At 38.9% G+C, this 27,694-nt stretch overlaps 2 protein-coding genes across 4 annotated transcripts in view; both read right to left on the reverse strand.

Annotated features, from left to right (window-relative positions):
* Positions 1-1,380: 1,380 nt before the first annotated feature.
* TTC32 (tetratricopeptide repeat domain 32) lies at positions 1,381-5,343 on the reverse strand. Its single transcript, XM_064650601.1, has 3 exons — positions 5,188-5,343; positions 4,952-5,112; positions 1,381-3,765 (listed from the first exon to the last, which is right to left on the reverse strand). The coding sequence occupies exons 1-3, from the start codon at positions 5,298-5,300 to the stop codon at positions 3,638-3,640; spliced, it is 402 nt and encodes a 133-aa protein (XP_064506671.1). The 5' UTR covers positions 5,301-5,343; the 3' UTR covers positions 1,381-3,637.
* Positions 5,344-6,550: 1,207 nt separating this feature from the next.
* WDR35 (WD repeat domain 35) overlaps positions 6,551-27,694 on the reverse strand; it is a 44,891-nt gene continuing 23,747 nt past the window's right edge. For all 3 annotated transcript variants that reach the window (XM_064650593.1, XM_064650594.1, XM_064650595.1), the window contains 16 exons: positions 24,955-25,099; positions 23,680-23,749; positions 22,879-22,932; positions 21,205-21,314; positions 19,496-19,706; positions 18,841-18,921; positions 18,573-18,709; positions 16,772-16,975; positions 14,711-14,857; positions 13,463-13,595; positions 12,377-12,487; positions 11,119-11,283; positions 10,024-10,164; positions 9,090-9,246; positions 8,198-8,438; positions 6,551-7,252 (listed from right to left, as the gene is read on the reverse strand). In XM_064650593.1, the coding sequence (XP_064506663.1) occupies positions 7,105-7,252; positions 8,198-8,438; positions 9,090-9,246; positions 10,024-10,164; positions 11,119-11,283; positions 12,377-12,487; positions 13,463-13,595; positions 14,711-14,857; positions 16,772-16,975; positions 18,573-18,709; positions 18,841-18,921; positions 19,496-19,706; positions 21,205-21,314; positions 22,879-22,932; positions 23,680-23,749; positions 24,955-25,099 (2,255 nt within the window). In that variant the 3' untranslated portion in view covers positions 6,551-7,104. The remainder of the gene's footprint in view (positions 7,253-8,197; positions 8,439-9,089; positions 9,247-10,023; positions 10,165-11,118; positions 11,284-12,376; positions 12,488-13,462; positions 13,596-14,710; positions 14,858-16,771; positions 16,976-18,572; positions 18,710-18,840; positions 18,922-19,495; positions 19,707-21,204; positions 21,315-22,878; positions 22,933-23,679; positions 23,750-24,954; positions 25,100-27,694) is intronic.

Raw genomic sequence — 27,694 nt, forward strand, 5'->3', positions numbered from 1 at the left:
GCATCCAATCTCTCCAGGCTCATAGACTAAAGGGATCCTACAGGTAAAATCTAGGAAACAATCTTCAGAAACAGACTAGAGTTCTACTCAAATGATCACAATATGCTGATAGGTGGGACTTCCACCTTGACCAGATCTCTTTTTTTAAAAAAAAAAAAAAAAAGCAGATAGACTTTCCATTATCCATGAGAGCCACTGGCTGAGGTTGAATCTGTTTTATGGTCCAGCCCCTGCCTTTATTAAAAGGATGCAGCAGATCCACAGTGATCTGCTAACATAAAAGAATATTGGATATTATCCTTCTCTTAGCAAGGGTGCCTTTCTGAATCCTTCCCCTTGTGGTAGACAACAGAAAGCACAACCTGCAGAGCTGTTTGATTCATAGGCATTCATCCCCCACAAAATTTGAATAGTGCACCTTTCACTCCAGTCACTTTTTACCAGGTCACCTACTGAACACGGCAGTGCACTATAGTCCTCAGCTGTAACAGTCAAAGAGTTACAGGCTTTTAATGCTGACTTGCCTTGGTTGGTCACTCAGAAGGCATGTGGAAGAGGAATATATTCTGGCCGCTTGGTGACCCAGCCTTTTGCCCTCATCATGCCACAGCTTTCCCTTTGGAAAGGCTCTCCTTGTTCCCTACGCCACATCTCACACTAAACCTATATGAAACACTTCTCATGCTGCTCTGTGCCCTGCTAACCTGCGATTCTGTCAGCTTTTTCCTACCTTTCTGCAAAAGCAAGGGAAAGGCCTTGAACACTGCAAGCTGCGTGACAAGTAGTGTTTCAGTAAGACAAATAAAGTCCTAGGGAAAAGCACAGAGTGAAGATGTTACTCTTTGCCTTGTCCTGTAAGGTAGTGATGTTATGCTGTAATGTATTAAGGAAATAATGTATTTTTTGTAAGTTTAGAGGTAAATCACCAGGTGGGAACAGTTACTCATTGCCAAATTAGCCCGAGCTACAGGGAACAAAACAAACGGAGGGGCTGCCAGTGACGGCTGTGTGAAGGAAAGGATCAAGGGCTTTGGGGAGTAGGTTTATAGGTAGGAAACCTTGGGAAAGTATAGAATTTTTAATGTTTCATGTCTGAAACATTTCTGGCTGGAGTAAAGAGAGTCAGTGTACACTCACAGTAACCATCTGTTTGAGATACTGGTGCAGCCCCACAACTTTGACCGGCAAAGGCTTCACAAGGGCGGTGGAGGGGATGGGACCGACCCTGGCGCTCCACAGGGGTGTGGAATTCTCAGGTGGAGGCAACACCTAAAGCCCTGTGGAGGTATAAACCCACAGCATCTCCACATTGTGAAACATCCAAAGTACACAACCCTACTCCTTTTACAGGCTGAGAGGTTGCACAAATTTCACAATACATTACATAAAAAGAATTTTATTACTCTCCATTAGATTTGTAAATCTTAACCTATTACAGACAGGAAACTTTGCAGGACAAGGGGAGTTACAATATACATCCTCCTCTTCAAGTTTTAGGTTTTTTTGAGTAATGATGGTTAATACCCTTTCAACAGGCCTGAGTGAAAGAACACCACATACTATTTAATAATTTCAGATTGAAAACCCAAATTAGGATTGTGATGTAAAGCCAGAGAACTAAGTGACTCGTGTGCATATGAAAGGGGAAAATGTGAAAACCCTACTGGCCAAAACTACTTTGAAAGAATTCCAAATTATGCTGAAATGCACGATGACAGTTTTGTCCTTTCATAGGAGAGACAAGGAAATACTGTAAGATAGAACTGCTCCCAGCAATAGAATTACTCCCAGCCCAGTGCAATATTTCTGTGCCAATGATTGCACGAAAAGTAATCAAGAAATATTCACAAAACACCACAAGCTGGAATATTATCTCTAGCATCTCTGTTTTCTAAAATACTTATTCACTGTTTTGATTTTTATCTGTATCCTGTCATTTAAAGAGTTTTGTGCAGAACCACATCTGTGATCTCTCCTCTCACAGTAAAACTTCATAGGTCATATTCAACCGTTCTTTTTAATTTTCTTGGCATGGTCAGTCAAGAATATGTTTAGTTCTAGCTCATCCACTTACCATCAACCAAGAGTTGGTATGACTTCTCACTTTTTAATACTGAAGTGGCATGAAGTGTGCCAAGTCAGTAAATTATTTGTGGTTTTTTGGAGACAGAGGTCTAAGATAAGTGGTAGCAATGCATGTGCTTAATATATGCAGAAAAGTCCAGAATTAAGACTTTGTAGGGAGAAAAAAATGGCCACTGCTTACTTTCCAAACTGTAAATGGTCATATCCTGCTATCATGCGTTGTATTTATGTAACTTCAAATTGCTGCAGTCAATTGTTGGGAGCATGAGAGGTAAATGCAGCATTTTCTCATCCCTGTGTTTCAAATTTGCTCACTGTAGCTGTTGCAGTGTCATATCAAGGCTGGAAGTGATCTTGGTGAGGCTGTTGTGAAGGATGTCCACAGGCTCCAGACTGACTCACCCAGAGGGTCCCACGATCTTCAGTGAGCCCTGTGCTTGTGCAGGCTCGGGGTCATCCACAGAGGAACTCGCCACAAGCAGCAGAACTGGCACTGGCATAATTTTATTTAAAAAAAACATCCTAATGCTTACGTGGGCAATCAAGAGAGTATTTCTTTTATTAGAACTTGTATTGCTATGAACATGCAAGAGTGTTTCTTGCTGATGATTTCAGTAATGATCCCTCCTACCACATGAGAAATGAGGTGGCCTGGGTACTGACAGCCAGTTTCATCAGACTGATTTAACACTGCATTTTTCAGGTAATTGATCTCTTCGGTAAGAATGAGAAAGCCACAATTCCTCCTGTGAATATTTTCTAAGAAAAGCTTTTTGCAGACAATCATAAGATAAAAAGTACATGTTCATTTTTATTCTTTCAATTATTAATCTGGCCAAAACTTTTACAATAGGATTACAAAAAAGAGGTGTGCTCTGTTCCTACCTGTTTAGGTAACGTAAAACTAACCCCAGGAGTGAATGAACGAACAAAGGACTGAATTTCTCATACCACATTCCTTGAGCAAGGTACAGATGGTGTTACCTAAAAAGATCTCATTATTTCTGTTAAGTGTTTCTTAAGACATAAACATTCTGAAATGAAAAAGAAATTCAGATACCATAGAGAATCTAAAGGACAACACCTTACAAAGAACAATTGCACTTTAGAATTAAATAAAATGTAACATTTCTATGTGGACAAACACTATCATTACTGTATTGCTCACAAGCTCCAATCGTAAGTATTTAAACGTTTTGTGCAGTTTGATTTTTCCCCCCCATGAAAGACTGTTTAAAACAATCTGTGAATAAATAAAGAAGTTTTAGTAAGAGAACTACAGGCTTCATTTGCTGCTACTGAGTTTCCAAAATCTTTACAAGGTATTTCTGTACATAATCTGTACTTGTGCCTCACAGAGATCCAACATTATACTTATCCTCAACACTAACCAAACACAGTTTATTCTGCAATCATATCCATTTTTAACTTGTTTACCCAAGAATGAGGTTTCTTCAGTAGGTCATAACAGATGTAAACGATCTCGTGTTTCATCCATCAATGACAAAAATCACATGTTTAGTAGAACATTTTCACACCACTAGCTCTATTTTCAATATCCCCGCTTCTGTTTTTCTTCTTTATCAAGAATAGCCTGTTTTAGACTCAATGCAGCATCTTCAAACTGGGGGTTTAACTCTAATACTTTCCTGAAATCTTGCATGGCCTCATCAAAGTCTCCTGTCTCAAAAAAAAAAAAAAAGGAAGAAAGAAAGAAAGAAAATAATTATCTTTCAAACCACAACCGAAGAACACCTCCTAGTACTTTCATTAATAAAAAACAGCAGCTGGACTTATTGGACCCATTACATTTGGATTCTCCAGAGGCCCAAGTGGGAGTCAAAGAGTTTCAGAGCAAGAACCAGTGTGTATTTTTGAACCTAAACCAGACTTGATGCTCAATTCAGCCACATTATTAATTCAGGAGAGGAGCCAAAAGGCCCATGCCAACAGTCAGGCTGTTTTACACCTGGCATACTGGCATACAGCTTCCCAGATGACGCCTGTGGTCTGGCTCCATTCTCCTAGTGTTCACTTAAGTCCCTCACCTTCTGTGTCTGGACTTTGCAACAGCCAAGCTCCAACAAAAGGCACAGGGGTGTCATCTTCTTACAGCATAGTCAAAACTTAGGCAAGAAATTCCCCAGAAGTGTCTGGCAGCCAACTGGAAGTTGAGAAGACTCTGCTCTCTGGAGCTACACCTGCTCAGAAGACGCTTTAGCTCAGGTTTAATGGCACTGCTTGGAACTGGCTTCTTTTACCCCAGTGCAGACTTTTCCAGAACTGAAACTGCACCTTTCCCCCTATTTTTCACTGAATAGCCTAATTTCCAGTGACACAGCAGCACACCTAGAATCACAGAATGTGCTGAGTTGGAAGGGACCCACAAGGATCAGAGAGTCTGACCCCTGGCCCTGCACAGGACCATCCCCAAGAATCACACCATGTGCCTGAGAGTGTTCTCCAAATGCTCCTTGAACTCTGTCAGGCTTGGTTTTGTAACCATTGCCTCGGGGAGCCTGTTCCAGTCCTGAATCACCCTCTGGATGAAGAACCTTCTCCTAATATCTAAACCTCCCCTGACACAACTTCAGGCCATTCCCTCGGGTCCTATCACTGGTCACCACAGAGAATAGAGCAGTTCTGTCCCTCCTGTTCCTCTAACGAGGAAGTTGTAGACTGCGATGAGGTCTCTGCACACACGGGGCGGGCTCGTAGCCGAACGTCCCGTCAGTGCCTGACAAAGCGTGTCCCGCCTGGCTCTGGTGTGACTCCCGCCCTCCGCCCCTGTGCCAGGCAGGTGCCCCCGCCCGGGACACGGCGGTCGCGCCCGGGCCGCCCTGCCCTGCCCTGCCCCGGGTCGTACCCAGCCGGTAGCGCACCAGCCCCCGGTTGTAGTAGGGCACCTCGAAGCCGGGCTGGCACTCGATGGCGGCCGTGTAATCCTGCAGGGCGGCGGCGAACTCCACGCGCAGGTACCGCACCTGCCCGCGGTCGTTGAGGGCCGTGGCGAGGTCGCGGCGGGCGCTGCGGGCACAGAGCGAGCGGAGTTACGGGGGACCCGCCCGCCGCCCACGCCCCACGCCCCGGCCCCGGCCCTACCCCGCGGGGCTGCGGGCGATGAAGCGGCTGTAGAGCTCCTCGGCCGCCGAGAGCCGCCGCGCCGCCAGCTCGGCCCGCGCCGCCGCCAGCAGCTCGGCCGCCTCCTGCGCCATCGCCCCGTGACGTGAACGGAAGGGGAGCCGCGGAGGGCGGGCGGAGGGCGCTGCCCCCGCGGGCACCGCTGCAGGATCGGGCTCAGCCCGGGGAGGGATGAACTGGATGGAACTGGAAGCTCAAATACCAGAGCACACACACCTACACACAAAATACAGTATTTCAGTTTTTTGGATACAAAATGTATCTTGGGCTGCATCGAAGAGCTGTGACCAGCCCGGGGAGGTGATTCTGCCCCTCTGCTCCACTCTTGTGAGACCCCACTTGCAGGGCTGTGTCCAGCTCTGGGGCCCCCAGCACCGGAAGGACACGGATCTGCTGGAGCGGGTCCAGAGAGGCCATGAAGACGCCTGGAGAGCTGGATTACCCCTCCTATGGAGACAGGCTGAGAGAGCTGGGGCTGTTCAGCCTGGAAAACAGAAGGCTCCAGGGAGACCTTATAGCACCTTCCAGTACCTAAAGGGGCTACAAGAGAACCAGAGAGGGACTTTTACAAGGACATAGAGTGACAGGACAAAGGGGAATGGCTTTAATCTAAAGGAGGGTAGGTCTAGATTAGACATAAGGAAGAAATTCTTTATTCTGAGGGTGGCAAAGCACTGAACAGGTTTCTCAGAGAAGCTGTGGCTGCCCAACCCCTGGAAGTGTTCAAGGCTAGGTTGGATGGGACTTTGAGCAGCCTACTCTAGTGGAAGATGTCCCTGCCCATGGCAAAGGGTTTGGAACAACATGATCTTTAAGGTGCCTTCCAACACAAACTGTTCTACAACTCTAGGGTTCTCTGCAAATGGGGTTTATCCTTTCCTGGCCTAAGTTTAGGTGAGAGACATGACTTGCCCTGAAAGACAGTGCAGAAGAGGTGTCACACTCTCCTCTCAGAAATGTGCCAACGCACAGCATGAATGTCACAGCTCATGGCTCTTTTCCAAACAGCCAAATGGTGGCAGGTCCTGGGGAAAGCTCACCCTGTGCAGTGGGGACCTGCAGCACTTCCAGAGCAGAGGCTCAAATCCCACAGTAAGATAGAAGAGTGCAGTTCTAAGTAAGACATTGTTCCTTAGACCTTTGTGTGTAACAAGGGTGACCATTCAGGTCCTGATATCTGTTCAACAGATGTCGGCTGCTCTCTCAAGCCACTTGAAAAAAATTGCCAGATTCCAGTTTGAAGGTTCATGGAGGTTTCCTTGTTGAAAATCACATCAGCCAAGCTCAGGAACCTGGATACAGACAGACAACACTGACTGCTGAGTGTTTTCAAGCCCTTTATTGCTGTGGTGGTTTTAAAAACACTTGGCAAAAGAAACCAGCACAAATATGTCTATACTGATATCATTACTCTAGTAAAACAGCAGTACAAAAAGGTATACAATAATATTATCAGAACTATTGTGGCATTATTTCAACTCAGGAATTACTTCCTTCACAAAACTGTGAATTCTGAGAAAACCCAGTAATCTCCTGTGGAATTATAGAGAAAGAAAAAAATGGAGCCTGCTCAGAGTAAAACATACTAATATGAACCTACATTCAGCTCACATGGTTTTAAAACGACGCTCAATCTACAATTAGAAAATAATGCTTTTACCTTAAATCTTTTTTTAAAAGTGTAACAGAAATGGAGTCTATTAACATGGTTGTTTATTCACATAAATGGAATCAGTAAAGGTTTTTCTTGTGGGTTTTCTGTTTTGTTTTTTTTTAATGTTTCCCTAACAGCAGCACTATCTGCTACAATACAGTACTTGAGTTGCATTTTAAAATATAGTACATCATAAATGAGGATACATGGGCCTTTATCCTCAGCTATACTGTGCTGTGGCACAGAGGACAGGACTTATAATTGCCTGCTTCACTGGCTTTCATACAATGCTTACATACACTGCACATCCAGAATCGATACTCCAGGATAGGGTCTCCTGTTGCAACACATACAGGAAGTTTCTCATCTCCACTATTTAAAAAAAAAAAAGAGAGTAAATAAAGCTGAAAGAATAAAAACATGGTGTGCCAACTGTTAATTAGAAGTTATTAAATCATGTAACACTTCACTGTTCACATAGCCAAATACGTAAATCTTCACACCAGAGAGTGCCCACCCCTAGAACCATACAGTCAACAAATCAGGACCAGCAGATCCAAAAGATGGAGTGAAGGGAAGGCCATATAAAGGTAAGGTCAGATTAGACACCTGCACTACTATTATGCTCCTTCCTCTGACGAGTGAACTTGACAGCTGTTAGTGAGATTCTGTACAGCTGCACAGTAGCATCAAACAAGACATGTTAAAATCCTATTTGCTAAAAGAAAATTGACTCACAGTCAATTTTCATACTCACAAATTCCATGCTGTTAGCAGGAAACATATGTCAAAGGCACTGTTGTGGGTATAGCCATTCCAAGGACTTACCCCTTAAATGTGCCCTTCTTACTCTATTTTTTTCACTTGACATATCCTCACACCATGTAGATTTAGGTAATTCACAAAACACTGGGACTTATTAGTTAATAATGGTTAAACATTCACTTGTGGATATTTGCTTCGCACCACAACGGTGATGCAAACAGTAACATTAAAGTAGTAATGTCATGTGACACAGTATCAGAAGTCCTAAAACTCCTGTGCTCTGTCCACCTGCATTTCAAATTAAGGTGAAGTTACATCTTTATGCCCAGTTCCTGAACGCAGTCAGTGTCTGTTTTCCCAAACAACACAGTGCTGTATTACCCTTTCTACAAAGTGGCTGACACCTGCAGGATTCTTGCCCAATATTTGGTTTAAGCAGCAAAGCATTTAATTAACTTGGTCACACACAAAATCTGCTAAAACCCAAAATACAGACCAACAGCAGGAAAAAAATGATAGTATTATTACAGTATCATATAAAAATAAGCTCACCTCTCAAGAACATCATCCAGATCAGACTTTTTGTTATACTTTGGACTGTATCTCGTGAATATCTCTAGAGCAAGATCTTCATACTGTTGCCTCTGCTCTGGCCTAAGAGTTTCCAAGGATTCTAGTTTAACAAATGCTTTTGAGCAAGTATCAAATGCTCTGTTTGCACATGCACAGAGTGCCAAAAGGGAATAGATTTCAACTGCAGGGATAATGTCTTCATAATCTCTCAAATGAAGAGCTAAAAAAGAAGAAAAAAAGAAATCCAGGGAAACTATTACACGTCTTCTGAGAACTGCAAGCATCTGGTATGAAATATTTGGTACTAGGACACAGTATTAATCCTACAAATTGGACAAAGTGAACCAAAGTCTTTTCACTGACATGACTATGAAGCATTGCTTTTTAAAAATAAATAAAATTAGGGGATTTGACTGGGAAACTTCTTGAAACACTTCATTTTGGTTGGTTGTTTTGTTTTAAAGATGTTACAAGGTTTTGAAATAGATCTTCACTACTTGGATAAAGTATAAAGCACTACTTGCTTCTCTTAACTGCCACAGATTTTTTATGAAGCTCTACCAGGAGGTCCGATGTGAATTCAGGTGTGCCTTAGAATTTAAGGAAAGGAACGAAACAGTCAACAGAATAGCTACAGAAATTGACCAATTTAATCAGAGTAATATTTGGAAAGTTAAGATTTGCATTGTCCTCAGGAAAGTCCTTTCCAGCCATATTGACTGCAGCCATAATCAATTCATTATATGGTTTTGGTTTAAATTCCATGGATCTATTAAGAACAGAAAAAAGTGCCAACTATAAATGAAATTATGTGCTGTGCAATTAGAACAGTTTCTGTAACTTCTTTACAGGGTTAAAAATAAAGTCCTACCTGTTTTAAGCGCTGCATCTACAGACCCTTTATAGAGCTGTTTTTGTGCAAGTATGAAAAAATGGTAAGCCTCAGCTCCTCGCCAAGCATTGTCTGCAAAGCGATTAGTTGAAGAAAGAACATCTTCTTCCAGCAAACCAGCCAAAGCTGAAGCACTCTGAAAACAAAGCAGTATCACAAGTAATTTTTATATGAAACAGATACAGCAGGAAATGGGGATACATGAAAAGAACTTTTCTATACTTGGTGATTACACCACTGTCTGTGTTAACTAGGGGAAATATAAATGGACCTAAAGTGAACATTGTCAGACATTTTATAAAGAGCACAGGCACAACATATGGTGCAGATTTTCAAAGATAAATATTGTATACGTGTGTACAAATATATTTTGTGCACATCTGCAGACTGGTTCATACTTTGGATTAATACTGCATTTCAACACCAGAGCTCTTAAAACTTTGTCTAAACTATTTCATTTGGGCATATGAAGATGAATGTGTGCGCAGAAAAAAAAATGCTTCCATTTGTTTCCCTCATATCTGGAGCCATCTTCCTGCTAAATTAAAGGTAAGATAATCTAATCAGAGATCACTCTTTGGGATCAATCCTTACTCCTAAATGACATGAAAATGACAGTCTTGCAGGGAAAAAAAAAGTCTGGAGTTTCTTAGTATGATTTTCATTGTTACAGTGAAAATATTAGGAAAAACACATTAAACTTGGGAAGAAAAATATCTATTAATATATATGATTTAAATGTTTTAAAATAATACTTAATAGGTTTTCATGGAAGACTTGCTTTAAGGAAAGCTTTGTTCTTAGCAGGAAAAAGGATTATTAGAAAAACATTATAGCCTCCCATGAAGATAGCTTGCTTTATTCTAGGTAGTACACACTAGAATTCAGAAAGGGAAAAAAAAAAAGACACTACCTCTGAACTTTTCTCCTTCACTTTTCCCCTTTGTGCATTTTGCATTTGTTCATGGCACTGTTCCATAAGTAAGGCTGACAAAACATAAAGCTTTTTAACTCGCAAAGGTTTTGTCCTTTTCTTCGACTCTTCATCTGCAATCTTAAAAAACAAAACAAAGGGATTTAATTCTCTTATACAATTGCATGCTTGTTCAAACCTAGGAAATCATGCCAAAAAATGATTCTGCCTTTCTATGTAATAATTTAGACTGCAAATATAACTATAAATGAAAATGTCAAAGTGAAGTATGCACATTATTCTATATTTATTTAGGTAACATGTATATAAAGCCAGATTCTCATGAAGGATATATCAGTGTAACCATGTATAAGTCTATTGACTTAGTATAAAAATAAACTGAAAAATAGCAATTTTTAAACACATACATAGCTTTCAATATGGTCTGGTGATTTTCCCAGGAAAGAAGAATGGCTTTTGAAAGTAACATATATTATATATATACACTGCTATATATATTTGCTGTAAAAATTACATATCATTCTTACAGACTTTAAGTTATGTACAGAAATCTCTGCAACCAACCCAAATCTAAGCAACATCTCTATCTCAAAGCCCACCACAGCCATTTCTAATTGAAGGTACTAATTGAAGAAATACCAAAATTTAACATCTTAAAGTTATTGACATTGCTATTGTTTTAAAAAAGGAGATAAACCTAACTCACATAACACATAAAATAGTGTGGACGTGGCAGCCCAGGCCAGTCTACCATACTTCTTTACTAGGCAATGCAGAGCAACAGGACCTTTTCTGAGGTGCAGTTCATCTCACACTGAAGTGAAAGTCTCGAAATGATGACATCCCAAAAGTATCCTCTCCATTAGCTACAGAGGACACCAAGGGTAACTATTATAGAGATACCTGAACTCTGAGAGTTGAATTCATCTTTGCAGTATCCCGTATAATGGCATCTGCTCCTAGCACAGATATTGTTAAAACTAAAATAACCCCAAGAGAATAAAAGTAGCATGGAAGTAATAAGAGCTAGTGCAAAAAGCCAGCCACTTGACACAAAATTAAAACCTGTGATACCTTGAACATGAGCTTAGCAGCTTCAAAGAAATAATTGGCTTTACGATAGAGTTCTATAGCATCAAGGATTTTATTCTTTTCCAGCAAATGACTTGCATATCTGGCTAACAAGGATCCAATCTCTTTCATATTGTGATTTTTAGCCAGCTCCACAGCTTTATTCCACTAGAAATGAAAGGAGACAATTATTAACCTAATTTTTTCAAATACGTTCTCAGAACAAGCCGGTTATCCATGAATAGACTGATACATTTGTGTGCAATATTTCACTGCCATTTAGAACCAGACTACTATAAAATTAACATAAAAAGCAAGGGAATACAAATGCTAACATCATTGCCAATCATGTGATGCAGCAGGCCTGTGCAACAAATGCTGGACTTCTGTCCAAAACCACATACAAAACAGTTGCTTCTACTTTGGTAAAAGCTTTGCAAAATCACTTCAATGCAGCTCATAACTGGACACATGGATTTCAACACTTCTGATATTACTAAAGCCAGACTCTCAAAAGCAGGCCTAAAAGAGGACTTCAGCCGAGAAGCTTAAAGCACCCAGTAACACTTTACTTATCCTTCTGTACACCTCATTTTGTCTGCGAACTTTCCTGATCTTCAACAGTTTGGCTACTGTGTTTTCCTGAGATTAAAAGTTTGGCAGGACTGAGAGTCTTAGCTGTATCTCACACCTAATAGCTCTTCAGATCCATAAACTAAGAAATTGTTGATATAAAGCCAGCTCTAGCCAGTCCTGCCATTCCCGTACATCAAGTTCCTCATAGCCATCCTCAGTCTTTCTCTTATTTGTGTCGACACAAACCTTTGCATAAGTAAGTCATACCAGGAAACAGCTCTAGATGTAAACACACAGATCAATTTTCAGATCAGCTTTTTCCAGCTACATCCTCACTCAGTCACAAATCTATTTGCATCTATACAAAGAAGGAGGGGGATGTGGAAAACATACTGAACAGACATCTATCCCTCCTCCGGTCTTCCTCCCATTCCATCAGAAGGCAGCACGGCCCAGCTCCAGAGAGGCTACAAATGTCTGTATGCTGAGCATGCTGACCACACACCCTGCACGTGCCTTTGCACTGTCCCTCCAATGGTCTAATCTTAATCTCGGAGAACTGGTTTAACCTTGAAGTATAAATCTTCCAGACACTTAACAAGGACTTGTATTTAACTGGGCACTAGGATAGAAATCTCACAGTTAAACTGGTATTGGTAAAGCAGATGATCTCCTGCTGTTTTACCTGGTTGAGGTGCACACAGGTATCCACTGCATCCTTTGGTTGATTACATTTCAGAAAGGCTGACACAGCTTGTTCACACATCCCCACTCGTACAAACATATGAGCTATATCCTGCAAAAATCATCAGCACCATGTTAAATTCACTTCCACATTTTTAGTACATTGTGTACTTATATTGCTTAATTTAATTCCGAGAGGCTGGGGAAGGGGTTGTTCCCTTCATGGATCCTATGAAGGCATCATGCACTGTTGCAAATATTTAGAACGGTGAATGTGCTACTTTCACACACTCCTTCTAAATTTAAAAAAGCTATTTAAAAATTTTTCTTTCAAATAAAATCATACCAAAAGGATTGTATTCTTACTGTTTAGAGTATTTTATGAAACTTTGCTACTACAGTGAGGTTAAAAAAGAAAGTGCTAGGTCTTGCTTTACTGAAAATGGCATTAAAAGGAGCACGTTTTGCATTTTTCAAGCATTTTCAATTAATCAACCATAGCATAGTTTTAAATTAGCTATTACATAGTAGGTCATATCCTGCTATACCCTGTACATCTATATATCCTATTCACCCTATCCCACCTACTTTTTCTCCTTTGAGAATATCTTCCATTTTCATTGTACATTAGTATTCCCACCAGAGTTACCATCCAAGAAGTTAGAGATAGCAACTAGGAAGGATTTAGGGAAAAAAAAAACCAATAGTGTAAACAAGATGACAAAATGAAATCTAAAGTAACTGTCCCTCCACGAGTGACTTCTCAGTGAAGCACAGCTATTTCAGAGAGAAATGCCACAATCTGGGGAGAGAAACAGTAAATTATGACTTAGCCATGTGGCAATAAAACATGATGAACAATTGGGCCTTTCTGGAGAACTGAGACAATAAGGGAAAGGAAGAATAATGGAGAATGAAAACAACAGTAATACTGGCGATCAGTACCACAGTAACACCATTATGCTTAAGTGAGTAGGTCCTATGCTGCATTCCTTCTCTCTTCCTTAACCCTCCCAAGATGTGAAATTTTAAATAAATAGTTGGGTATAAATAAGACAATGAAAAATAAAGATGCTTTTTTGCTTACAGGGAGCAATTTATGATTCTCTGGAAGTGAGTTAGCCAGATTCTCCAGTCCTTGGTAGTCCTCTAGCATGTAGTAACATTCAGCTAAACGTTCCTGGTTTCGTCCTTGCACATAATACTGTACAGCATTTAACCTAGTAGGATAAAAAAGATGTGGTGGCTTCTAATATATAAACATGAGTGAAGTTTTTAATTCTGTAAGCCTTTTGCATTTTTAAATCTAAAATCACATTATTTTTAACATGCAGCTTTCCTTAGAAAAACTTCTGCAGCTAGAATTTCACTGTTTTTCTAAAAAGTACTACAAGTTTTAATTTTCAGAGGTCATTATATTCAAGTAGTAACAAGACTGATTCTCTGACTAGCATAAGCTTAGGAAGTCAAGGAATCTTGAAACTATAGATCATAGCAGATAATGGATAACCTACAACTAAACCTTCAGAAAAGGGCTTTACTGTTGTGCCTCTGTATTTTAAAACACAAGCACTGAGACCTCCAAGACCATTCTCCAAAGTTAAAGATCTAAAACATCTAAAAGTCAGCTTTCAAAATCTAATCACAAGTTTTCAACTGCTTTGGGACCCAAGTTCTTTGTGATAATACAATTTGGGTAATCGCAATACACAGTGGAGATGTGGAACTCTGAGACACAGAGTTAGAAGGCAACAAGAAAAGTGCATGAAAAAAATTCTTGACAAGTTATTAACTAAGAAGACATTACCTCTGGCTCACTAAGTACCTGACTGCAAAATGTGTTCTGCAGAAATACAATTATAGGTGTGCGCTATCCTTAAAATCTTCCTTGGATGCCCAGTTTGGGCAACAGCTGGAGACAGATCCAGGCCATAAAGAAATCTGGACCTTTTCAAATATTTGTGGGTTGAAGCATTCTAGAAAATTTACTGATGTTTAATAATTCTGTCCTACCTTTAACTACTTTTTTCTTTAATACTTCCTATATCCAGCCTAATACAACTGTAGAGGTATTTCTCTTCCCCTCCCCTCCTTTGAAACAGATAGACTTCTGGCAAAACAGAGATTTTTATCACCTCCATTCTTTAGACAGCTGATAACAGCTCTCTGTTTATCTTATCATGGAACCATCAAGGTCTGAGCTAAATCTCCTAATTCCAAAATTATCCCATGTACTGCATCCTGATGTCTGTCCCTCCTCATAAATTAAGTCTTGTCATCAGTTGAATAATTTTCTTTGTAATTTCCTTCTTACTAGTTCTTCTACAGAACATACCACTTCTGACGGTCTGCAAAGTAGTCTCCAATAGCATTGTGTGCCTGTTCCAGGAGGGCGTCATCCGAGTCCCCTGAGCCAGTTCTCAGCAGCTGCAATACCCGAAACCAATCTCCCAGTTTGATCCGCAGACCAATGGCAAGATCTCTGGTATAAACAGAAAATAGCAAGGAAAAGTCAAAGACAGTAAAATAGGTAACAAAAATCTTGAGAAAAGCATCCAAAAGTATTTTCATGTTCTTAACCTGCATTGCAGGTATCACAGTGATCCCACATATCTTATTTTGATTTTAAACACTATTCTATGAAAGCAAATACTCAGAGAGCTCACAGGTTATTTCAGACGTATGCATCTCCTTATTAGCCATACTCCTATGTGAGGAGTTAAATGAGCAGCTGGTGAGACAATTGGGCTGATGTTACTCCAGGTTCCCTCTTACTCTGTTCTGTATCTTTCGTGCTGACCACCACAAGAGATGGCAGCAGCTGCAAAAGGCTAGAGGCAGGAGGAAGATGAGGAGAAAGGCAAAGGAGCGAGGAATATGAATAATGGAGGCTAAAGCTGAGATGAAATAATGTGGATTTCAGAGACTTCTCTTTCAGATTCAGGGTGACTTTGGCTAAAGGAGAAAGGATTCAGATGTAGTTTTTCCTTTTTATTATTTTTATTATTCATGCATACATATGACTCACTGTGTGTCTGTCTGGCATGTTTTTCCATCAAATAGAATAATTCTGTATTACTTCATATAAAAGTAATTCTGCAGGTGCATAGAAAATAAATGGGAGAGACTTATACATGTCTTGTAAAAATGCCCTCAGCTTACAAAAGAAGGAAGGCAGTAGCAATTCAGTGCAGTCAGCAATATAAGAGCATCCATCTAAAAACGTTAAAATTGTATTTGAAAAATAGATTTATTTCATCCTGATTTATGGTAGATATTTCTCAGGATTTTTCTAGTGGTGAGGAGACATAACGTCAATACAGAATTCCCATATTCTCATAGCTGGAGGATAAGATGCTCTACTGTTGAAGAAACCAGTAAAATAAGTAAGTTTTTGACTTCTGCAATCCTATAATGTCCACATTTCTCTTCAGCCATGTGAAAAGGAATAAGCCACATTTAAAAATCAGTGTTGCAGTGTGACTGAAGTGCTCAGGAGGCAGTCCACCTCCCCAAAGCAGCATACTGCCATCGAATAATTAACTACGGGCAAGAAAGTTTTCCATTACCAGGCTCTAATGGGCATCTCCCTCCAGCTCCTGCCTTCTCCCTCTGCCCCCCTGTCCTGTCCCCCTTACTGGGAAAGAGGAAGGTTTCTCATTCTTACAGCATGAAAGAATAACTAATCTTTTTCTCCATCATTCCCTACTGTTTTTCATGGCTCCATTAATCAAAGCTTAAAAATTTCATGTGTGCACAAGTGATTCACGTTTCTCCATGTTTGACCACCATCTACAGGCTACACTGTACAACTGCTGCTGCTGATTTATTATTATCCTTTTCCAGCAGAGACAGTGCTCTAGCTAATTGCTTAGTGTTAATTTATATTCCCAGCAATACTGTAATTTTGCATTGTTTGTTTTCATTCCTGAGGAAAAATTCCATTGATTGGTCCACAGTTTCATCCAGAGTCCTTTCTGTCTCTCCAGAGATTACAGTTCATTAAAAACTCTGTTGTTTGTATATGTAATTGGGAAGAATGTGTACTTGGCTACTAGCTAAGACCAACAGCACATAAATTAAACATTAGTTAAGACTGTTTGTAGTTTTGAAATCCCAGTTGAAATACTGACAAAATACTTGTGAAAAAAACCCTATGAAACACAGCACTACCTAGAACAGCCGAGGTTTTGCAACCAGTTTGGAATGCGCTGATTTACATATAGAACTGGTTATCTATGGATACAAAAAAATTCTCTCCTTTTGATCCTTTTATGTCTTTGCAGAAACTGGTAAAGACTCTTCAGAGCTAAAACAGCCATTCCTGATTTAGGCATGCTTTTTTTTTCCAGACTTTCTTTCTTTATTTGCTGCTGAGATGATTCCATACAATTACCTTCTGTCCATATCCAGATACATTCTTTCAGCTTCTTCAAATCTGCTAAAATAGGCTGCCACTTCGGCTTGCTTCATGGACTCACTCTGCAGGTTGCCCAGACACTTCACAAATTTAATACCTTGATAATCTTTGCAACGCACGAAAGCTTGTTCAGCCATCTGCAGATCCAGCTTCTGAAGAGCAGCTTCAGCCAGGAGACGCCTGTGTGAAAAACAAACATGACAGATGGAAAAGCAGCTAGAGAGCAAATTGAATGAGGATCCATTTAACTAGTAATTATTTAAAGAAGACATTTAAGTTATTGCAATTGTATTGTTTACTAGCTAATCTTAGTACAGTTGTATGATTGTTCCCAGTACCTTCTGTGACCTGTCCAGTACCTTTCTCAGGGAAAGATGTTCAAGCAATTGCTAATATTCTTTTTTTAAGCTGTTCAAATAGACACTGGCTTGGGAGGAATGGGCAGGATTTGAGTGTTACACTTGTCCTGCACGAAATGGGTTGCTGGTCTCAATGCAGTTCCATTTAGATATTTCTATCTATCCATTTGTCATTGCTTTAAACCTTCATGGCAGCCTCAGTCTAAAAGCCTCCAACTGCATTGGCCACGACAAATAAATTATCCTTCTGATCCATCTGGATGTTCCTTGTCCTGTTAGGATGGCAGTCTGGGAGAGCAGGGAACTTTGGGAAACCTTGTACTGGTTCCACCTCATTGGTTAGTTCTGCAAATAGTGAACTTCTACCTGCAGGTCAACCTACCTCAATCAGGTGCTTGAGTGAGCTCTAGAATTCTCTGCAAAAATCAGGCAAGTTAAATTTAGCCTGGCTGACTGACACTGAGAGAAAGTCAGCACAGCAGTGCACTGACAAAACCAATAATATTGCTGCTGTATTCAGTGACCTAAGCCATGCTTAAGGCAGTACCAACTCTGTATTTTTGAATCCATTTGAGAAGGCTGGTATCACTTCAAATCAAGTGCTCATCACTGACATCAATGAAACCGAGAGAAGAACAGTATGGCAAATTTAATCCATCTACTAAACACATCATCCTGTTTGCTGCATTCTAGAATTAAGGGCACTGTCCTGTTCTGATCTGGAATGTATTTGCTTTATATCCAGTACTTCTAATCCATCTCTTCTTTATAAATATATGACATGTGTTTTCTTGCATAATAACAATGAAGTTCATGGCAATTTTGGAGCAAGATGAACAGAATTCGATGTGTATTTTGTGATTTTACAATATAAAACTTTTATTGAGACACAGATTTTCAAACTAATAGCAAAAAGCATGGATGACTTCAAAGCTCCAAAAATCTTCAGCTAGCTCAAGACATTGAGCCCTTCTCATTTCTGTCCTGTTATGGCCTCTCCAAAATGCTACAAGGTTAGTCAAACTACTCTTACCTTCTATCATTCTGATGTGTTCCCTTTTTTTTTTAAGCGCTGTGTCATCAAGGTTCAATATCAAATACATAAATTTAATTTTTAATTTAACCAACTGTCAGTTAGCTTTCTGCCAGCTTTTTTATTTCCTTTAAATTCACCCCTAAAAGCAGGGAGCACTGCGTTTTGGGGCTCATACAGCACAGAGCCTGTACCCTACACCCACTGCCATGACACACACCACATGCCTGCCATTCCAGGTACTCCAACATTGATAAATTCTTAGTGCATACTGCTTAGCTGGTTTTAATTTGAGGTTTTGTAATTTCATACTAGATCTGTCTGAACAGTAAAACAGTACAAAAGAGCACAAATTTACACAAAGTTGGCTTATAAAAGATTTTACCAAAGTCTGGGATGTGGATTGTCTTCTATGAATTGGGAAGATTCCTCAATGCCAACTTTTTCAATCAACGCTCGACTGTCTCGTAATGACCGGATCTCAAAATTGATGATGTAATCTTTGTTAGGATGTTCAGGATTCTAACATAATGGATAAAGAAACATATTTTTATTCCATGTGACCTTTGTTTTCATCCAACATAGATATCTACTGTTCAAATCAATAAGACAGACACCAACTTTTCTTACAAAATAAAATTAATTATACTTACCTTTAATATTTCATCCAGAAGAACAGATTTAATTTCTAAATCTTCAAAGTTGCAAATATATCCAGATGTTTGTATAGGTTCCTTAAAATTAAATAAGTTACAAAGGAATGAACTTATATTCTTTCTGATTAAATCCTAATCAAATCTATTAAGTATACATATAAATACATTCATCTCCAAACTAGGATTTAATTGCACTTCCAACAAGAAACAAATACTAAAGTCATTAACATTATTGACAATTCTATAAACACAGACATCAGAAAAAATTCTCATGTTTTCTGTACCTAAATTATGAGAGAGATAAACACCTATTATTTAGAGTCAACTGAACCATGTTTTACAAGTATCTCTACTGAAATTGCATTTGTTTCCCAAAGCATACAAAAACATTATGCTCCTGAAAATATCTCATATGTTTTATAAAAATATGACAGCGTTTTTATATTTCCAGGACTGATAGTTCGTTTTACTTATTTGTTCCAAAACAACATTCCTACATGAGAGTTGGGAAGATTTTGAGATTTCCAGAAGAAAGTTCATATAAACACTTGTCTAACTGAATGGTAAGCACAAGAATATTATTATTCAAGAAAGAGCCATTAACTTATGAGCAAACTTGTAAAATGAACAGTTTATGTATGTTAATATTTACCTCTGGATCCAAGTTTCTGAAAACATACATTCTTGTTTTCTCCATCATTGCAAACAAGTCTGGGTTATCTTTGGCCCATTTCATGTCCCAGACATCTTTGCGCTCCAGTTTCAGCTGCTCCCCTATCACCTGCTGTCCTGTGCTGTCTGTTGCCCGCACGTCCAAGTCAAAGAAAGTCAGAACACCTGAAAGGTCTATGATAGCGAGACGACTACAGACAAACAAAGGAATAAAAAAAATAAGACAGCTAAAAAAAACATTATTCAAGGCTGCAAATCTGAAATAGCTCTCAAAACTGGCACAGTATAATGCTATAGATTCCATGAGATGCCGTCGTGTGCCAAAACCAGCACAGATGCATGTGATTTTCATTTATCTGCACAGCAGAGACCAGAGACATGGAAACATCTGTTCATAGAGGATCTGGCCCTGCAAAGGCTCTGAAATACGCCCATTTTTTCATCCAGCATTTTGAAGATCCTTAGTACATCAGATATCAAGTTGAGTAAATTACAGGTTCTGCCCCTCGTCAAACTTTTCTTGACAAAGACTAAAATTAACAACTGAACAGAACTTGTTTTCCTTATTTACTAGGAGGCAATGAAGCAGATTATTAAATTAAAAAGTCAGTTTGGTGATGTAAACTGTTAATTCCTAAAATAGGATTTCTTACATTTCTACAAAGGGTATTCTTTAGGTTTTTTCAAGGCAATAAAAAGTATAATCCAATTAATCTTTCAGGTCATTTAAAATATGGGAAAAATACAATTTCTAAAATGTTACATTTGAAAATTTCCAGTTACATAGTCTTCAGGAAATCATAGAAGTCTGTATTTACTACAAGGCCATTTTAGAAACATTTCTAAATCCCTATTAAAATTTCAAAAGCAATTTAGAAAATTTACTTTAAAAAGCTTATGGATCTGAGCCTTCTTCCCTAGCACAAAGTCATTTAGGAAAGAAACAGCTTGGGTTCAGAACAAAATGAATGTGGTTCTGACTCGATCACATTACCTTTTGACTGAAGCAATCTATTTTTGGGCTATATCTAAAGAGGCAAGAGATCTACACAAGCGTTAGGAATCTTTTTTGAAATTATAAAGTCATTTTGAAGTGATTAAAACTGTCTTGCAAGTTCTCTTTAGTCAGTATATTTTTGCCTTTTCTGCCAAGACTCTTGTGTGCTCTCTTGCCCAAAAATAGCTGTAAAGTAGAAAGCCAGTTGAAAGCCAGTAGCTGTTCAGTAGAAAGCAGGCTTGCTAGAAGTATTGCCACCAGTTACAGCATGTAACAAAATTAATATGGGATGAACAAAGTTTCCAGACATTAGAAGGACAAGGAAATCTAAAGAAGTCTTGGAGATACAAAGTTTCAGGTTATAACATAATTTTGTCAACTAATTTCATGATCACAGGAAGGTTATGCTTGGTTCATCTAATAAAACAAAGATATTTTCATGTATACAGGGTATGAAGCATAGGAGAGCTTTACTAAGTGTCTCAGAGCAGTCTCTGATGACTGTCTATAATTAGTAATAAAGAAACAGTTAAGCAACCATTAATAACAAATAAAATTATTAGTTTATATTAAATTAAAATTAGTACATACTTATTATAGAATTATAGATTTCACAGAACTAGTATTTTCACAAATTTTAGTGCTTTATTTTGAAATTGGATACCTGTGTTAGAAGCAGATCTGTAACCTACCTGGAGTTGCAGTTCAAAGACAGCTGATAGGCACGACAGTTCAGGATATAGGTCTGCACTAGAGCCACACTAGGGAGACTGTATCTCTGAATAGTCCCAGATTCTCTTCCCTAGGGAAAAGCGATCCTGGCTTAGCAAGAGAATTTTTCCATCAGTAAACTCTTTAAAATGGTTTTCTTTATATGCTGTCTTAGTCAAAAGAGCTTTTGGATAAGTGACAGAGCGTAAGTGGAAAGAGGAAGTATCATCACCCTAAAAGTTCTGAATTCTGCTATTTAAACACGATGCTACAATTGACAGATCTGCTTAAATCAGTGATGTTAAAACAAACAGCTCTAGTCCACATACAGCCCACAAAACAGACTCTATGAACTTCCAGAGAAGGTCTACATAACAAAAAAGAAGAACAGTCAAAAGATCTTTGTCCTATGCTAGTAAATCCCCTCCAACAGTGCTACTTTTAAAAGGAAATGCTGTAAAATACACTGGTTATTCACAGGCTTGAGTAACAGGAAACAAATCTAAGTACTCATGTGACTTATCTTTATTTTGCTGAATGACACACCCATTCCCTGTGTCGAGACACTATCAGGCCAACAGTCTGAAAGGAGTTTGACATCTCTGGACTGAAATGGTCACTGCCACTATTTTCTCATGGTGTTTCTGTAGACTGAATAACATATCCAGCTTGGTTTACCTACTGTTTACCTACTGTTCAACTCATGCTGTAAATGAGTCAACATTAAACTTCAGGTAGTCTAAACTTCATTCCTTCTTTTTCTTTTTTCTTCCCCCAAAGCCACCCCTAAGATCCTCAGCATGAAATATCATCTTTGATTTTTTTCACATCTGTATGCCCTATAAACTAAAAAGCAGATTTGGTCAGAAGCATTAGAAAAACCTATCCACTGCAACATGCATTCACCTTCAGCACATCTATCCAGATTTGATCTCAAAGGCATTTCCTCTCATTCCCTTCCATTTAACCAAAGACACTGATTAATTATTGTCTGAATTTCATTTTCTCGTTCCTGTTCTTCAAGTACAAACAGAATCCTATCATTACCAACTAACCATAACACTTTTTTCATTCATGCTTTTTCTCATGACCCATTGATTTTGTAAAATCCAGCAAAGGATATAACAAAGAACAACAACCAACAGCTCAAGTAGAAACATGGGAAAACACCAAAGTCTTTGTTGGAATGTGGATAACATGAGGAAACAGTGTTCTTTTTCTATATTTGTTCTGCTCACTTAGTTACTAATATGGATATAGCAAACTACCATACATTATACCATTAATATGTAAATAGACAAACTTTATAAATCTTTTTGTCTAGAACATAGAGCCTAGAAGAGACATCCCAGAACTCAGATTACAGAATTAAGTCTTAACCTGGACTTTATCAAACCCTATGTATAAGTATCAACTCGGGCAACTAGTCCTAAACTGTAAGTACTTTGTGAATTAGCCCTCCTAAGGAAAGAATCCAGGTTAACAGAAGAAACTGTTAAAGTTATCTCTGGAGAAGTTTAGAAAGACATTTTGTCTGTATAAGTTCTAAATTCGAAAATGCTTTGAAATTATGACTGCTTATGACATTCTGCAGAAGAATCTCATGCTTACAAGCACAAGGAGCAATAAGGAGTTGTTATAATCACGTAACTTACCACAAGTAGTATCTTATCAGATGCTGTTATTGCACAAATTGGATCTCTTGTTCCCTGAAAGTATACAAGCAACATCAGTATGTTTTACTGCAAAGGTAAGAATAAAGAATACCCTGCTAAAAAAAAAAAAAAAAAAAAAAAGGTTTATTTAAATATACAAGAATGTTGCTAAGTATCCACACAAAAAGGGGATATCAAACCTTGTCAGCATACAGTGTATGGATGGGTTTATGACGTTACTAGCCTTTGTTATGGGAATCATGACAATAATATTAACAGCTTCCTTTATTCTCCTGCTCCTCCTCCAGAAAAATAAGAAACACAAAATATAACAGGTGTTTAACAGAAAACACGGGAAGGCAACTATCTCTGACTTGTGAGTTCCCTAATTTCAAGTATATTTGTAGGTATAGCCAGCACTCACACACCACATAAAGTGAAAATGGCCAAAAATACTAGAAAAGATTACAAGGGTTATTGAGTTTCAACAAGCCTGTATTTTGTGGAAGAGGAGCTGCTTCTGACCACGAAGACAGCAGGTATCTACATACTGCACCCCAGAATATACTTTTTTCACATTCCCTACAATTTACTGTATATTTCCAGTAATACTTAATGACACAGTAACAGCACAAACCAGAGGGAAGAAACATACCATGTATGCAAAAAAGGTAAGAATGAAAAAAAAGTTTAAGTACAATCATTTCTACTAATGACAATCTATGAAAATAAATAAAGCTAACTACTGCTCTTTCAAGCTACCAGTGACACCACAATAAACTAGTTAAAAACATCACTCACTTCAATAGCTCTGCTGTAATCAAGGCGTCCATCTCCAGATCCTGAAGAGGTGTCGTCAATATGATAGATCCTGTAGAAAAAACAAGTCCAAACAGAGGATCATTTTTGGTAGCATATAGCTATCTCCAATCCTTGGAGAAGAAACCATTGAATTGGAAAAGAGAACAAAAGCTATGCCTGTTCTTATGTTCCCATAGTATTCCCGTTGATAATCCTGTTTTCTATTGATATAAAGATATGGTGATTGTTTTTACTTTCCCAGCCCCTGATGGTCCATTCCCATGTGATCTGAGAATTTTCATTCTGCAGCAAACCATCAACCACCTTCAAACATGCACTTCCATATTTCACCAGGCTCTTCTCTATACTCATGAAGAGCTTCACCTTCATAGCTACAAAACTTATGTATTACTGTGTTATTCAATACTTCTTCATAACTTCTCTTTTGCCTTAAAAAGTAGCATTGGGATAGATTTTAGAATGCTAAAATCATCATTAAGGCTGAATTACAACTATTTACTTTTTTCAATATTTTACAAAATTTACAATCTTGTCCAAGTCTAGGACATTCAGGTCCTACAACAATGTAAGTTATTACACCATCTACAGATAATTATTCATTATTATAGATATATGGTGACAGGAAATGGTAGATTTATAGGCAGATTTTACAGCATCTCTATGGAAGAACACAAAAAATAACACAAAAGGAAACCATAACAAAGTTGAAAGCTTGTGGAGGTGACAGAAAATTTAATGCTAGAAATGAGCACCTGGGAAGAAAATATTTTGGAGGCAGAATTATGTTGATTTTGGCTTGTTTAGTTTGAGAGGATAAAAGTCCATACAGGATTAGTTGTCAAAGCCACAGTCAGACACAAGTGTATTTAGAGAAGAACCAGCTGGACAGACTATGTTCTGTCTGACACATGAGAAGGAGTTAAAGTTATCAGAGGGAATATAGCTGCCTGGAAACGAAGAGCATGGAGGAGAAAAAGGGGAGGGGTAAAAAGGCATGAAGAGACACAGCTCCCTAAGAGAAGCACGTAGAGAGCAAATGGAGACACTGAACAGGAACTAATCCAAAAATGTCTAAGAGATTTGGATAACAAACACACAGTTGTTATGAAAAAATAGTATTTAATCTTACAAGCCTACGAGTCAACAAATGTGATTAGAAAAATGAGAAGAGTTTATATTTTAGGCATGGGAGAGTCCACCTTTATCAATAACACCAGAGCAAAGGAAGAAAAATTACAAAGCCTGAAGACAAACCTTTCTCTGCCTTCTTTCCTGGTCCGTGCTACCTGATTGATTTCCATTGCTGTGAGCTTCTTGGCCACACGGTACTGCCAGATGTAGAACGCTCCTCTGGAAGCTGCTATCACATGTGTTTTGGTCATCGTGACAAACAATGGCTCTGTTATGAAACCCAAAGGGTTGCAAATTTAGAGTGGCAAGCACTGGAATAGATGCCAAAAAACAACAACCCACACCCCCAAAAAACCTAGCAGCAGTTTTTGTTAACTGCTAAGAAGTTTCACAGGGGCCTTGTGGCCTTTTCCAGAAGAAGAGAGAAAATCCTCATAAGTTCTGATTTTACAATTAACACTTTTCCCCGTATTATTTCAGCAGATTTCCATGTGCTAATGTCGAAAACATCAAATACATATAGACAAACTTTCAGGTTAATGACCAGTTCAGGAACACCTTGAATGTCTTTACAAGATCTATAATATACCTCCATATCTGACATATTTGTAATTATTCAAATATAAATAAAAGAAGTGCTTCTCAAAAGTTGATAGTCTAGAAGAGATTCTTTGATCAGCACCACTTAAAAACAGTTCGTAAATTTTAAATTAGACGAGGCCTAGAAATATTATTTGTATCTTAGTTAATAGCTGGGCCAAATATCAATTCTTTTTCTGAATGGCAGCAAATTAAATATTTAGCAGAGTGTATGCTTAGTCTTACTTTTTTATATCCAAAGATTACACTGTAGGAATGCAGGGTATTTTCTTTACTTCAGCCCTAAGCCCACTTAGAATATGTGCATAAACTGAGTATCTCATTCCTGATGTCCATATTCAGTGACCAAATATACATAAATATATATATGTACACAAAGCATTACAATATTCTTTATAATACAGTGTCTTGACTGTATTAAAGCTCCTTTTTCCTTTTTACAATTCTTTGTTTCATCTTTCTGAAAACCAGTGAATGCACATAAGAAGGCATAGAAGAATGAAGAAACCTAGTAAGTAAATCCCCCAATGCCATCATATTCTACAAGTAAATCATTATGCTACCAAAAAAAGCCAGGCAAATTCAAAAGAATTGTATGGCCCAGCCTGGTGGGGGAACACTGAGTCATACAGATAACATGATGTGAGCACAAAATACAATTCTTTTACCGTGGATCTTTTTTGCTGTATTTTAGCACAGAACAGAACTCTGGAGGGAGCTATAAGCCTGCCATAAAGGAGAGCAGTGCTACAAGAGACAGATGGGGGAAGATTGGTTGAACAGATTTTATTTCTTTGAAACCAAGAGGATTATATAAGCTACCCGATGGCCACAGAATACTTTTCAGTAAAAATGTGAATACTGGGTAAGAAGGCTTAGTGATGATGCTTAACATGTGAGCAGCACAGTTGTTTACATTATATGCAACTCAGTGTATTTCGTGTATTTACAACACATTCAATAATTAGTCACATCCAAACTGAAGGGTACAGTCTCCTGTTTCATCAATAGTATTAATAAATTCTACATATTTGTTCTGTTCTTTTATTAACTTGCAGCCGTAGGTGCTCTAACAATTATGCTTTTATCCTTTAAAAATGAAACATCAAAATCTTCTGACTTGAGTGGGAATAAGGTTTGCTCGAATCACTAAATCTTTCTACTAAGCCTCATATTGGGACTCAGTCAACATTTAAGCACTTGTAGTCCAAGACAATGCTAAACCAGGCCCACACCTGAAAGCCATGGGCATTCCTCACACTCACCAGGTGACTTCCCATTTGAGCTGCATCTTCCACGAAGCCTAAACTTACTCATTTGTGCACAGCTAAAATACCCCAATCCAGGAAAAAGGATGTTCACATAAGGTCTGTTGTGATTGTCAGAGACTGAGATGGTTAATGATTTATGCATTCTAGGATTGCCAAGGGACTTTTGCAGGCTTCTGCAGGACTTTTGCATTATACCTCTGATGGCCCATCAAAGCCCATCCCCCCCTCTGCCAATCTTGAAAGGCAGGAAAAACCCTTTGGCCAGGCCCCTCATGAGAACTCAGCACAGACCCAGGAGATGTTGGAGGCTCGTGGCACAGCCTGTGACACTAACCATGGATATAGTAACTCATAACTTTTTGGAGTGTGGGGGCTTCTCCCCTTCACCCCCAGCAGATCAAGGCCACCACTTCAACTGACAGACATGGAAGTGGCAACTACCAAGTGTCAGCGCTGGACCCCGTGGGCGGTGACTATAGACATCTTTCCACCCTCAGCTTTTCTTTCCCTTACTCTCCCTTACCCTTATCCTGTCTTTCCTTTCTCTCCCTTATGCATTTTCCCCCCAGGGGTTATCCCTATGACAGATAATATAGATGACAACACCCAAAATGCTAACATACCTGTTCAAACAAAATTGTTAAAATAAACCCTACCTATATATGTTTTCAAGCACCGATTATTCAGTGTCATTTCACTCTAATCCACCCCAAGGGAATTATTGATAAGAACCTGGGTTACCCCCTCCCCCTTTTCTGGGGTAGGTCGTAACAGTGATCTAGAAATAAGATGGCAAAGCATCCATGCTTTATCCAGGGGATGCAATCAGTTAGGCATTTTATGAACATGTCTGACTTAAACTGACTATGATTGTCAAAAAACACACATACACCAACCTGACACATTTCCCTGCCACTTCTTTTATAGCAGCTCTAGGAGCAGCTTGACAACAGAGTAAGTTGGATCAGTTCATTCATCTAACTGACCTCAAA

Source organism: Pseudopipra pipra, chromosome 3, assembly GCF_036250125.1.
Source record: "Pseudopipra pipra isolate bDixPip1 chromosome 3, bDixPip1.hap1, whole genome shotgun sequence".
In the NCBI taxonomy this organism is placed as follows: Eukaryota; Metazoa; Chordata; class Aves; order Passeriformes; family Pipridae; genus Pseudopipra; species Pseudopipra pipra.

Coding starts and splice junctions, on each gene's coding strand:
- TTC32 (XM_064650601.1), bottom strand. CDS start 5,300: ATGGCGCAGGAGGCGGCCGAGCTGCTGGCGGCGGCGCGGGCCGAGCTG. Junction 5,113..5,187: donor ATCGCCCGCAGCCCCGCGGG/GTAGGGCCGGGG, acceptor CTGTGCCCGCAG/CGCCCGCCGCGACCTCGCCA. Junction 3,766..4,951: donor GCTGGTGCGCTACCGGCTGG/GTACGACCCGGG, acceptor TTTTTGAGACAG/GAGACTTTGATGAGGCCATG.